The 13,387-nt window shown below is 42.1% G+C and overlaps 1 protein-coding gene across 1 annotated transcript in view; it reads right to left on the bottom strand.

The window, feature by feature from the left end:
* Positions 1 to 1,744: 1,744 nt before the first annotated feature.
* The window catches only part of cry3a (cryptochrome circadian regulator 3a), a 40,205-nt gene continuing 28,562 nt past the window's right edge, over positions 1,745 to 13,387 (bottom strand). The window contains exons 10-15 of the mRNA XM_034876666.1: positions 8,815 to 9,017; positions 8,505 to 8,609; positions 8,172 to 8,318; positions 6,888 to 6,968; positions 5,910 to 6,034; positions 1,745 to 2,347 (exon numbers count right to left, since the gene is read on the bottom strand). Of these exons, the coding sequence (XP_034732557.1) occupies positions 2,339 to 2,347; positions 5,910 to 6,034; positions 6,888 to 6,968; positions 8,172 to 8,318; positions 8,505 to 8,609; positions 8,815 to 9,017 (670 nt within the window). The 3' untranslated portion in view covers positions 1,745 to 2,338. The remainder of the gene's footprint in view (positions 2,348 to 5,909; positions 6,035 to 6,887; positions 6,969 to 8,171; positions 8,319 to 8,504; positions 8,610 to 8,814; positions 9,018 to 13,387) is intronic.

Here is a 13,387-nt window from a genome sequence, read left to right as displayed (position 1 = left end):
GTTCAGCAAGTTTTTGGTTTATTATAAGAAATCTTAGGAAAAAAAAGTGACACCTTTGAGCAGTTTGCGCGTAGCTGTCTGTTTTCTTTCCTTGTGGTGTTTGACAGATGTTACCTCCACAGCCTCTCGCAAACAAACCGCCACGTGTTTTTGGTTGTTGAACGTGTTGCACAGCAAAATAAATGTTCAAACTTTTCCCAACTGCACAGAGTGCATCATAGATACTCCCAAAGGCTTAGTGTTCTTTCTGCAGGCAGAATCTTTGAGAAACTAATGCAGAGGGATTTCCAGGCTCTGATCAACAGCTGTCCGTTCAAAAATATAATTATTCTATAACAAATCATTACGAAACAACAGCGACGACCTGCACATGGTTAATAATGTGGGAAACACTCAACGCTAAGGATGAAGACGGTCTCTCTGTAATTCTCAAAAAGCATACAGAACACCGGTGTTCAAGTAAATCGTGAAAAATTTAATTCCTGTTTATTATGTTAACCCTCTGAGGGCTAAGGGCATTTTTAAATAGCTTCTTAAACTTAAACTTATGATGTGTTAAGTTTAGCAAAGTCTATGATAGTAAATACATGTCTGAAATCACTTTTTCAGTAGGAATTTTGTCAAACATTGTTTTGACGCTCGTGTGCCTGATTAGACCCTTTGGCGGGCCGGTTCTGGCCCACCGGCCATTGACACCCCTGTCAAAAAACTGTCAATCCTAAAGAGAAACAGCAAAACTTGACGCTTATTTTTAAGAAAAATATTAACTTCTCTAGTGTTCAGCTCCTAACTAACTAATCTACAGCAACAAACTGTAAACAGGTATTTAAAAGATTAAAAATAGAAAACTGGTCTGACGTAGGGCTGGGCAATATATAGATATTATATCAACATCAATATATATGAGACTAGATAGCCTTACATTTTGGATATCGTAATATTGTGATGTGACACAAGTGCATGGAAGTAAATTTGTTTAATTGGATTTGAAATAAAAAGGCCATTGAATTTCTAGCACTGAATATTCATGCATTGAAAGTATTGTACCTGCATCTTTGTGCCTCTGAATTTTACACAACTCATTTTTGCAATTCACAAATTTTTCAGAATATAAAATTAAATCCTAAAAAATGTAATGCATCAAATTAAGATGCTAAGTACAATGTGTAAAATTCAACTTGTATTTTCAACTTGATCAAATTCATTAGGCCAAATTAACCGATGTAAACTTAAATGTAATGAAATCCAGTGTTGACATCCTGGAACTCAAGGAAAAGCAATCAATTCTAGAACCTAATCCAATGAAACAGATTTAAGTGAAGTCTTTACATGGTTTTACAAGCTGCATCACACTAAAGTGACATTACCAGACTGTTGTCATATCACAGTATTGAGAAATGTAAATCTTGCTAATTCTGAACGCAAAGTTATGCCATCGCGACGCAACATCACCACTGATGTATTTGGTCAGAAGTATCGTGATACATCTCAACAACGAGAAAAACAGACACATTAACTATCCTGTATACACTGCGGTGTTCCAATATTCAAAGATTACATTTGTAACCACAAACTATTCCTGGACTGAGCATGTGTGAAGGCAATGCTGTTTTCCTGGTGAGTATTATGGGATATAGCACATTAGGGCATACCACAAAGCTGTAGTTAAAGCACATTTACAGTGTATGCCAGCGCAGATAAGGTGATTAACCCTCATGTTGTCCTCTGTAATACTTGGACTTGAATAGTTCTATTCATATACAGGAATATGTATGTTAGAATAAGTGCCGAAAATGCTGATAAAAAGTGACGAAATGTTGGGAAAAGCGTTAACTGGTTTGGGAAAAAGCGAGAAAAAAAAAACAATACCCGGCGGACAAAACTAGAAAAAGTGACAAAAACGTCAAAAAAAAAAACAAACATCTGAAAAAGCTTTTTAAATGTTTTAAAAGAGTCCAAAATGTTAAAATAAGGATAAAGAGTCAACAACGAGAACAAAACACAAGGGTTAATGGTGTGTATTTGCAGCTTTAAAAAAATAATTAAATATTCCAATACTAACATTTATAGCTGCTTCAGAGTTCACACTGTATACTGGCTGCTGGCGTCAGTTTTAAGACAATAATGTATTTTTTTGTGTTTTTTTAAATTTTGTTTTACAAATAATTTGACAAATGGTACGTTTGAGGCATTTTGTTTCTTTGGGGTGAGGGGGGGTGCAGACAGATAGCTGTTTGAGGCAGGGGTGTCTGCGTGTTGGGAGGACCGGTGGGAAATGTTGGGACTTCCTCTTTCCGCTGGCGGCACAACGTCCCAACAGCGCCCGTCAGTGCCTGCTCTACGTCGTCTGCAGGGGAGAGAAAGAGAAGAGAACAAAAACAATTCAATTCAAACAACTTAATTTATCCATGAAGGCAAATTCAATTTTCCAGTCAACCAGTCACATAATAGTCAAACACCGTCGCAATCGTTCAATCAACCAACATGTCAGTAGCAGCAAATCAACCAATTGACGCGATCCAAGGCAGGACAAACAACGCACACACAGTTTGCCGAAAATAAGCAAAAATAAACTGAAGTAAATTAAAAAAATTAAGTTAAGTAATAACTACATAAATCAAAACATTATGCTTCCCTAGGATTACCAGCCCGGAATGTTACAGGTTGTTGCCATCAGCAGCATTTAAGAGCCTAATGGCAGAAGGAATGAAGGTGTTCAAATGTCTGTTGGTTTTACATGGGTGGTAGATATAGCATCGCACTAATGGGATTATAGAGAATCTCCAAGAAAGGACATGGCCAAAATGACCCATGATGCTCTGAGCTTTCTGGTCTAGCATTTTTTTCCTGAGGGAGCTCAGGTCTGGTAACTGAAGATGTTAGATCTGAGCAGAAGAGTACTTTACAGAGAGAAAGGTTGCACACCTCAGTTTTCAAATTCCGCGGAAATTGATTTTTTTCAGCAACTGAAAGGGTGGAACTCCTTTTTTCCCCTGCACTCTTTCCTTTCCCAGTTTCATTTGCTTACTCAAACCATTGATTTGCATAGCTAGTCTCATGCATCCAAACAGTTGTTTTGTATTTTTTATTGTGAGCATGGCAACTTTATGGCAGGCTGACATTTACATAGGTGACTCTCTGCTGCCGACCGACTGTGTGACAATGAAAATATTGACTTTGTAGTGGGAGCAGAGAAACAATACACACAGTCTCTGTTTGTTGTGCGATTGCCTTGTCATTGCGTTTTTGTCGACACTTACTTTTAGGGGATATATATACTGTACCTGTAACAATCCCATTCCATATTATAAAAGGGCAACACACAACCTTTTTTTTGTAAACACACACACACACACACACACACACACACACAAACACACACGGGAAGGAAGTTATGACATTGCAGGTATGGCACTGTCCTAAACCTGCTATTTTATTCCATTTGATTGCCATATTAGCACACGCCAGCTACCTACCTATATTTGTGCCTGTAATTTAATAATGACACAGCATATATATAATAATATGAATTTAAAATACATATTCTGTAATCAATTGAGAAACTGTTTATAGATAAAATACCCAGACAGCAGGTTCTTCATCACACTGATACGCTACACGTCCTGCGATGCCATGTTACATCCTACCACACTCTGCTACGCCCAGCTACGTCCTGCTGTGCCTTGTAACGCCCACAGTGCCCTGCTATGCTACAAAGAACTACTACAAACAAACTACTATTTAATTATTTTATTTATTTTTTGTGACTGTTACCGCAACTCTTTATTCTAATCCCAACTGGTCGTCAGACACCGCCTACCAAGAGACCGGGTCTGACCGAGGTTTCTGCCTAAAAGGAAGTTTTTCCTCGCCACTGTCGCACTGTTGCTTGCTCTGTAGGAAACTTCTAGAATGTTGGGTCCTTGTAAATTCTGGAGTGTGGTCTAGACCTACTCTATCTGTAAAGTGTCTTGAGATAACGCTTGTTATGAAATTGATACTATAAATAAAATTGAATTGAATTGAATTGATAAATAAATAGAATCCGATAACATTTTAATACGCAGCATTGCCCACAATGGTCTTATAAATAACACCTATCTTATTAAACAAGTAATGGTACACTTAGTTGCCAGTTTATTAGGTACTCCAAGCTGAAACTAAGACAGTCTAATCCAACAGACTGTGTGTTGTTGCTGCGATGTTCAGTTTTACGTTGAGACTGTTTTAGAGATGTTGATTCAAACATGATCTCTTGATCTCTTGATCATTTTGGAGGCTGCTGGACGTGCTGCTGTTGAATTGTATTGCATTTTACTGACGATGTTTCTATTATTTTCTTCTATTATTAAATGTGTCAGTCAGTGGCTGGGTTAGATCAGTTGGTGAAGCGGGCGGTGTAGCGGTTTATGCCTCGACGCAGAAGGTACAGGCTGCCAGTCTGACCTGTGACCATTTCCCGCATGTTTTCCCCCCGTCTCCCCTTTTATATCCAGCTGTCCTATCAATTAAAGGCGTAAATGCCCAAAAATGTACATATAAACTAGGGCTGGGCAAGTTAACGCGTTATTATCGCGTTAACTCATTAATTAATTAACGCTGACAATTTTTTAAAAGCGCGTTAACAGAGTTTTTATTATTTCTTTATTATTGTAAACGTTTGTTGCTCACAGGCTTTGTAAATACTGCAAAGTTGAATTTTCTTATCACTTCCAGTCTGAAATATCATCTTAACAGTTGCTACCAGCAAATCATTCAACGACACACACAGTGGTGCGAGGCTTCGGCAGGCTACGTTAGATGCAGCGTGTGGGTATGTTTAGATAAATAAAGGCAAGAGACGCTAACAAATGCCATTGCGACGTGGATAGCTATCACTATCCCTGGTTCAAGTCCCCGTATGGACCAAAAAGTACGGAGTGTGGATTGGTGGCTGGAGAGATGCCACTTCACCTCCTGGGCACTGCCAGGTGTTGTTGAGCAAGGCACCATACCCCCCCCCAAATGCTCAGGACGCTGGTTCGGACGGCAGCCCACTCACTCCAACATCTCTCCATTAATGCATGTATAGATCGTGTGTGTGTGTGTGTGTGTGTGTGTGTGTGTGTAAACTAACAAAGTGTGGACACAGAGTGTAAATTGTAATTTCCAATAACCCGGTCCAGCAAGGCTGCAGAGTTAGAGTAACAACAGAAGAATGAGGACATAAGAATGAGTCGCTTATGCAACACGTTCCAACCAGATGTCATTCATCTCTGGACATGATGAATACATTGTTTAAATTGAGATGTACACTAAATATTTTATTTAACTGCTACTTTATAAACACAATGCTGGTAAGTTTTTGCAGAACAAAAGTTACGGCACTTTTGTTCATATGGCAGAACATTTTAAAAGAATTGCACAATATACACTACTTTTGAATTCATTATTTCATTTTGCGATTAATCGAGGAAATTATGCGATTAATCGCGATTAAATTTTTTTATCGCTGCCCAGCTCTAATATACACCAGAAAAAACATGCATCAGTCCGTTTGTTTCCTTTCACTTTGAAAAACCAAATATATCTGGGTAAGGCAATACCCTGTGTACACGCCTTAGCCCCGTTAAACTCTGTCTCAAAACAGGTCTCAAACCTGGTTAACAGACCTAGAGAACTCCTGACAAACCAGGGTATTTGTGCATGTATACACCGGGTACAACGTAGGGATGTCACCAGAACCGATACATACGGTACCTTACGCTTCTAAAATGATAAAACACTGATGATGCAGGTTTTTTAAAACATATCAAACATAAGCAAAAAGTCTACATTGTATTTACATTCCATAACCAGTTATCTCTTCAGTTTTTTTTGTCATCTGAGCCATACAAGACATTGAGTGTTACACTGAGCCGTAGCCGTACCTGTGCATTCTGCCTCTGTATCTTGTGCCGGGGGCAGGCCGCCGCCTCTTTCTCCCCCGAGCCGTCCCTTTCTGACTCACGCTCCCGCTTCCCTGTGATGCTGCCGCGGCCTTGTAGTAGTAGTCCTGGATGGAAGAAAAACGTGATCATTACTAGAAACATTCTACTGGATGAAAGTGTGTGAGTTCTAAATCAACTTCTTTTGAGGTCTAGTTTGGTATATGTTCATTGCTCTTCCTCTACTGGGAAACACCTGATGTTGGCAATTACTAATGGCAATTTATTTATGAAGCACCTAACACCTACACACAAAGTAATAAATATAAGCATAACATGAGAACAATGCATAAACAACAAAAACAAGAATACAGTATAAGCATCAACTAGGGCTGCGCGATTTAAGGGAAAACTCAGTTCTGCCTTTCAATATTCCACCAAAATAAAATCAACTTCTTTTTGAATTTAAAACAAATGAAAGAAAATAATTAATTTTCTTTTTAAGGTAATTTTTTGGCATTAAGCTTTAATTGTGACAGCTTAGGGGAGAGAGAGGATATGACATGCAGGAAAGTGCCACAAGTTGTAAATGAACCAGCGACCTCTACATCTAGGACTGACCCTCTATATATGAAGGAAACCAATTCTAATATTCTTTTATTGATTAAATGAACATTGAATATAATATAAAAGAATGACAGTTACATTCTAAAGTGCAGTTTTTGACTGATATTTTCTTTCAACTGAATAAAGTAATCACTGTCTTTTTTGACGTGTTTTGCATCAACACAAGACTATCTGCAACGCGCACACGCACGCACGCTCACTCGCACGCACACGCACACGCACACACACACATTGTAGTGTAATGGTGAAGAACAGTCTGGCCCTCTTGTGGTAGCATTTATACACACTATACAACACTTTATACAACATTTATATCAAAATGCTTCCCCAGAAAATCAGCAGCTTCTCTCTCACCTGGGTGTTGAGGCACAGCAAACTCATGGTAGAGCGGGCTGCTGGGGATGGTCTGGCTGGTGTCTGGCACTGAGTGGTATCCTGCAACACACACATCAAACACACACATTGGACTTTGTGGTTTATGAGAGAGCTCAATGGTTCTGGATAATGTAACAATATTCGCCCACAAAAAAATAAAGCATGACTTTCAGATTTTTCAGTCTTTCTGGAGTATTTCATAATATCACACTATCTAAAGGGATAGTTCAGATGTTTTGATGTGTGGTTGTATGGGCTACTTCTCCATTGTTAGTGTGTCAGCTACAGTAAATGGGGGGGGGGGGGGGGCTAACAGTTACCATAGAAACGATCAGACATATAAATGTTCTCTGTAAATAGAAAGGAATTACATTGTTATATAGGGGCAACATTACAACTTGACCCACTTTCATTAAACTACGGTTTCGTTTAGACTCAATCAGATCGCCATGATCTAATTAACAACAGTACAGAGGAACGTTTAACAGAGTGACAGTAATAACCAAATATACCATTATTTTGTTAACTGTCTTGTCTAATTGTGAATGTATTTTCTTGCCTTTAAGGACCCCCTCAAAAACGAGATGCTACATCTCAAGGGGTTATTCCTAATTATGATTTTCCATACCATCATTACTGTATCACACTTCTCAGCCTCCCTGGTAAAGTCTACTCCACATGGACATGTGTTGTAATATTTAACCAAACGATCTGTCAATGGTGAAATAAAAGCCTCTTTTTCACAAGAGCGGTTTGAGAGACCTCCAGCTTACAGCGGGGTCTCCGAGCGTGACTGGCCGAGCAACAAGCTAAGGGTCCCTGCAGGCGCTGGATGGCTGTCGCATCACTTTATGGAGCTTCTCAACTCTGAAAACTTTAATGCGAATTTAGCAAAGAATAAGATGATAAAATTGTAGAAATTGTCCCATTGTTGGTCTGTCTCTTCCAAAAACACAACCCTCGTTGACTTAGGTTCCTATGTGGGAGGGGGAAAAGACCCTGCTGCCCTGAAGTAAGAGCTGAAAGAGTTACAGTAACTGTGGTCAGAATAACTTAAAAATCCCCAAATTGGTCCACTTGGAACACAAGAGAAAAAGGGTTCTAGTAACGTTATGTTCTAGGAACTACAAAAATCCCTCTGGTCGGAAAGCGGCTGTATTGCATCTTTTAAATGTGGCCAAAGTTACTGTAATTATAAGTCAATCAAGATTTTGGTAATATAAACAAAAGACAAAAAAGCACTCATGTCAGGGGATACCCTACCAAGCTGTTGCTGTTGTTGCTGTTGCTGGTGTAGGTGCAATCGCTGTTGGGTGCTGCTGGGCCCCATGTCTTCTTTATTGTGAAAGTTGAGCAGGATGCTCCCGCTGCTGTTACCCGTGGCTACAGAGCTCCCAGACACTACGGACACTAAAAAAAAGAATTACAGACAAAAACACATGGATGAGTGTCATAGGTAGATTTACCACACCATTACTATGACGGCAACAACCATAACAGCAAGAAAGTGCATTGCACATCTTTAATATTATAAAACTGACTTAATAATAATAACTTATATTTAAATACCGCCTTCCACTAAACTCACAGACTTACAATGCGAGTTGTTGTTGTTGGTCCCTGGCGGCTGCTCTCCGGGACAGTAGGCCATCATTCCTCCGGTCCCGTTCCCGTTGCTGGATGGCACTGATGCTAACAGGCCTGAAAGACGCAAACATGTTTATTTTTCTATCTTGAGAGGAAAGGACTTTTTTTTAAAGACAGATTTGAATTAATTAGAATACAGAGAGGGCACAAGTCCATAGTTGTTTCCATTTGGCCATTCGAAAGGGATGGATGAAGACTTTTTTATAGACTTTTTAGAAATCCTGAACACAGCAGTTGTGTTTAAGTGTTGCTCTCTTACCTAGTCCCCTGTATCGGCTGAGCTGCTGGTAGATCTGCTTCATCCTCTCGATGTTCAACCGGCTCGCCTCCGCATGGTGAACCATGGGCTTTGGGTAGTGGACACCGATCACGCACTTGGAGGCCGCCTGGACGGACTCAGGAGCGTTCCATGGGTCGTAGATGTACTTAGCAGGAAAACCTCGAAGGACAGGTAAGTATCGTCTGGAAGCACAGGAAGACATTAGATTTGCAGGCTTGTGGCAACCCAATGTAGAAGATTATAGAAGAAATCAGGGCCACAAGTGTATGCAACAGGTTATTCTTTTAAAGATTAGGAAGTAAATGTGTTTTCCCACTTAACCTCATTGATAATAATGCACAGGGACATTTATGGGGACACACATTAATTATGGGAGGTTTGGGGATTCTCCCCAGGGATATTGTGAGCGTCAAAGACTTAATTTCCTGCATAGAGACAGAGCGCATTGCGTCATACTCTGAAAGCCACGCGCAGCGGAGGAGAAAACAACTCTCTGCTCTCCATTGACTTGTATTGCATGAAAATAGAGCTGCACGATTATGGCCAAAATGATAATCACGATTATTTTTCATCAATATTGAGATTAAGATTAATTATCCCGATTATTTCTTGATTGTAACCATAACAATTTTTACTGTCACATAAAGCAGTTATGAATAGCCTTTAGGCTATTTATCCATATTACATCTATATTGTGCTTTTACTAGTACAGGACTAAAAATCATATCTCTGTATTTTTCGTTTGAATGGAGATCCACGATACATACAGTACCTCATACACTGTACTTTTTTTGGAAAGTGGGCTGAATGTTCAGTTTAAGGTCAAAGCTACTTTCCACAAGCTATTTTATTAAAACAGATTGGGATTCAAATTAAATTCAAAAACCGGATTTCCTTCCCAGATAGAAAACATACAGCTGAAATACATGTTTACATTAAAATGATCTAAAATAAACAACTTAGGATATATAAAAAAATATATATAAATATATTTAAAATGTTGTTGTTTTCAACAGTTACAGGTGCTCTAAGCAATGTCGTCTTTTTTAAGCTATAACATTTGTTGTCACATACAGCAAAAATCTCTTCACTATCCGCTAGCTGCCTGTCCCCTGAACACACTGTAACAAACATCTCCTCACTATCCGCTATCTGCCTGTTCCCAGAACACACTGTAAAAAACGTGGTCTCTGTAGACAACCCAAGGTCTACAAACGACAACAAGAAACAAACCGTGCCCACCTGCACCGTGAAACATAAACAGTGTTCCAGCCAGTAACCGACAAGGATTTTGAGATCAGGGTTAGAGCGCGGAAGAGAGGGGGAGGTGACGGATGAGGAAGAGGGAGGGGCGGGCTAGCCTCCGTTTTGTTTGACAATATTTAAAAAATTGATTTCACCCTACATTGCTTAGAGCACCTTCAAGTTATGAGTTGTTTACATGGTTGGTAGTTCATATTTTAGGATTTTTTTGCTAGCAGACAAAAAAGAGGAGGAAACCTTCATGCAATACAAGACAATGGAGAGCAGAGAGTTGTCTTTCCCTCCGCTGGGGGCGGGACTTAAATGTGCTCTGTCTCTTTTCTAATACATTTTTATGCACCAATTTATGGTGAAATGTCTTTTTATTTTTAGGAAAACAGAAAATTCAGGTGACAATTTAAAATATAAAGTGAAGTTAGTTTGATTAACGTGAACAGGGCTTGGCTGTCATTTGTATCCCAAGCAGCATGTTTTGCTCTGAAATTGAAAAATGTAGGAGCGCATAAATAACTTTAGGGATGCAATTTAGTAAAGCAAATGATGTTTTCTTTTAATAGAAGGAACCATCACCTTATCGTGGTGGAGAGGTTTGTGTGTCCCTATGAACCTGAGGGCTGTGTTGTCTGGAGCTTTGTGCTCCTGGTAGGGTCTCCCATGGCAAAGTGGTCTCAGGGGAGGGGCCAGACAAAGAATGGTTCAAAAATCCTATGGAAAAACCAGGAAGAGATCGAGGGACCCCGCCCGGAGGAAGCCCGGGGCCCCCGTCTGGAGCCAGGCCCAGACGGCGGGCTCGTAAGCGAGCGCCTGGTGGCCAGGTTTGCCACGGAGCCCGGTCGGGCACAGCCCGAAAAAGCTACGTGGCACCTCTCTCTCCATCTCATGGGCCACGTAACCCATGAACACCCTGGTGGACACCGGGGGTCAGGGAAGCCGTCCGACTGAAGGAGTCCTTCCGGGATATGTTATCCCGAAGGACTCCGGAGGCAGTGGCAAGGCACCGACGGGCCCGAAGGGCAGCAGAGGCAAAGCAGCAGAGGCAAAGCAGAAGTTCGGGGAAGACATGGAGATGGAGGTGCTTCTGGAAAACCGTTCGCCACCTCAGGAGGGGGAAGCGAGGAATCATCCAAGCTGTTTACAGTAAGGGTGGGACTTTGTTGACCTCAACTGGGGAGGTTATAGAGCGGTGGAAGGAGCACTTTGAGGAACTCCTAAATCCAGCGGACACACCCTCTGTGGTAGAGGCAGAGCTGGAGGATGATGGGGGATTGTCGTCAATTTCCCTGGTGGAAGTCGCTGAGGTAGTCAAACAACTCCACAGCGGCAAAGCCCCAAGATTGATAAGATCCGTCCAGAAATGCTGAAAGCTCTGGGTGTGGAGGGGCTGTCTTGGTTGACACGCCTCTTCAACATTGAGTGGAAGTCTGGGACGGTGCCTAAGGAGTGGCAGACCGGGGTGGTGGTTCCCCTCTTCAAGAAGGGGGACCAGAGGGTGTGTGCCAATTAAAGGGGTATCACACTTCTCAGCCTCCCTGGTAAAGTCTACTCCAAGGTGCTGGAAAGGAGGGTTCGGCCGATAGTCGAACCTCTGATTGAAGAGGAACAATGCGGATTCCGTCCTGGCCGTGGAACAACGGAACAGATCTTTACTCTCGCAAGGATCTTGGAGGGGGCCTGGGAGCATGCCCAACCAGTCTACATGTGTTTTGTGGATCTGGAGAAGGCGTATGACCGGGTCCCCCGGGAGAAATTGTGGGAGGTGCTGCGGGAGTATGGGGTGAGGGGGTCCCTTCTCAGGGCCATCCAATCTCTGTATGACCAAAGCAAGAGCTGTGTCCGGGTTCTCGGCAGTAAGTCGGACTCGTTCCAGGTGAGGGTTGGCCTCCGCCAGGGTTGCGCTTTGTCACCAATCCTGTTTATAATATTTATGGATAGGATATCGAGGCGTAGTCGGGGAGGGGCTGCAGTTCGGTGGGCTCAGGATCTCATCACTGCTTTTTGCAGATGATGTGGTCCTGATGGCCTCATCGGTCTGTGACCTTCAGCACTCACTGGATCGGTTCGCAGCCGAGTGTGAAGCGGCTGGGATGAGGATCAGCACCTCAAAATCTGAGGCCATGGTTCTCAGCAGGAAACCGATGGAGTGCTTTCTTTAGGTAGGGAGTGAGACCTTACCCCAAGGGAAGGAGTTTAAGTACCTTGGGGTCTTGTTCGCGAGTGAGGGGACCATGGAGCGTGAGATTGGTCGGAGAATCGGAGCAGCAGGTGTGGTATTACATTCTGTTTATCGCACCGTTGTGACGAAAAGGGAGCTGAGCCGGAAGGCTGGTAAGGGTGCCTCCCTAGGGAGGTGTTCCAGGCACGTCCAGCTGGGAGGAGGCCTCGGGGAAGACCCAGGACTAGGTGGAGAGATTATATCTTCAACCTGGCCTGGAAACGCCTCGGGATCCCCCAGTCGGAGCTGGTTGATGTGGCTCGGGAAAGGGATGTTTGGGGCCCCCTACTGGAGCTGCTGCCCCCGCGACCCGATACCGGATAAGCGGATGAAGATGGATGGATGGAGAAGGAACACAAGGAGACATTTACAAGCAAAGTGACTACAGGTAAATTTATATGAATAGAAACTAGGTTTTAAATTTGATCTGCTCCTAACTGTATTTAATTAATTAGTTATGTACAGTAATTATTCATACTTTTAACTGTAACTTAAATCCTTTTTGGGGGGGTGTCAAAAATGTCTCCATGCAGGAAAATCTGAGCATGCTGGTGGTCATCACTCACTGCATCCAAGTAAACACTGTAAATCATGTCTACAGTACATGAAAATATACAGAGTACAAAGACAGTCTACAAGAAACTCTTGTGTGGACTTTAAAAGAGTGCAGCACTGAAGTTAGTTACCATCACAGTGCTTGATGAGTTCAAGACGTGACGGTAAAAACGTGGGAGGGGGGCATTGGAGCCAAACAACATTTACTATAAGGTGGTGCGGTGTGTTGCAGCCAAATAGCAGAAAACAAAAAGGGGGATCCTCTGAAACATGAAGCCAATCAAACGCTGACTACAACAAGATATAGAAGTCAACATCTCAAAGTACCATTTCAACCTGCTAAAGCTTGGTTTTCCTTCCTCTAGGCCGTCGTGGATTTGCTCCGAGTGACAAAGAGAGGCCACCTACCTACTGCACCTGGTCCGAGCTTACAGAGTCTGAGGAGGGGGGGGCAGGACAGGCAAGACAAAGGAAGGGGGGGTGGAACTGTGGGAAACTGCTCAGTGAGGGGGGGGGGGGGGG

The sequence above is a fragment of the Etheostoma cragini genome, chromosome 7, assembly GCF_013103735.1.
Source record: "Etheostoma cragini isolate CJK2018 chromosome 7, CSU_Ecrag_1.0, whole genome shotgun sequence".
NCBI classification, from domain to species: Eukaryota; Metazoa; Chordata; class Actinopteri; order Perciformes; family Percidae; genus Etheostoma; species Etheostoma cragini.
The sequence above is the reverse complement of the archived record's forward strand: the minus strand, read 5'-3'. Positions and strand labels throughout refer to the sequence as shown.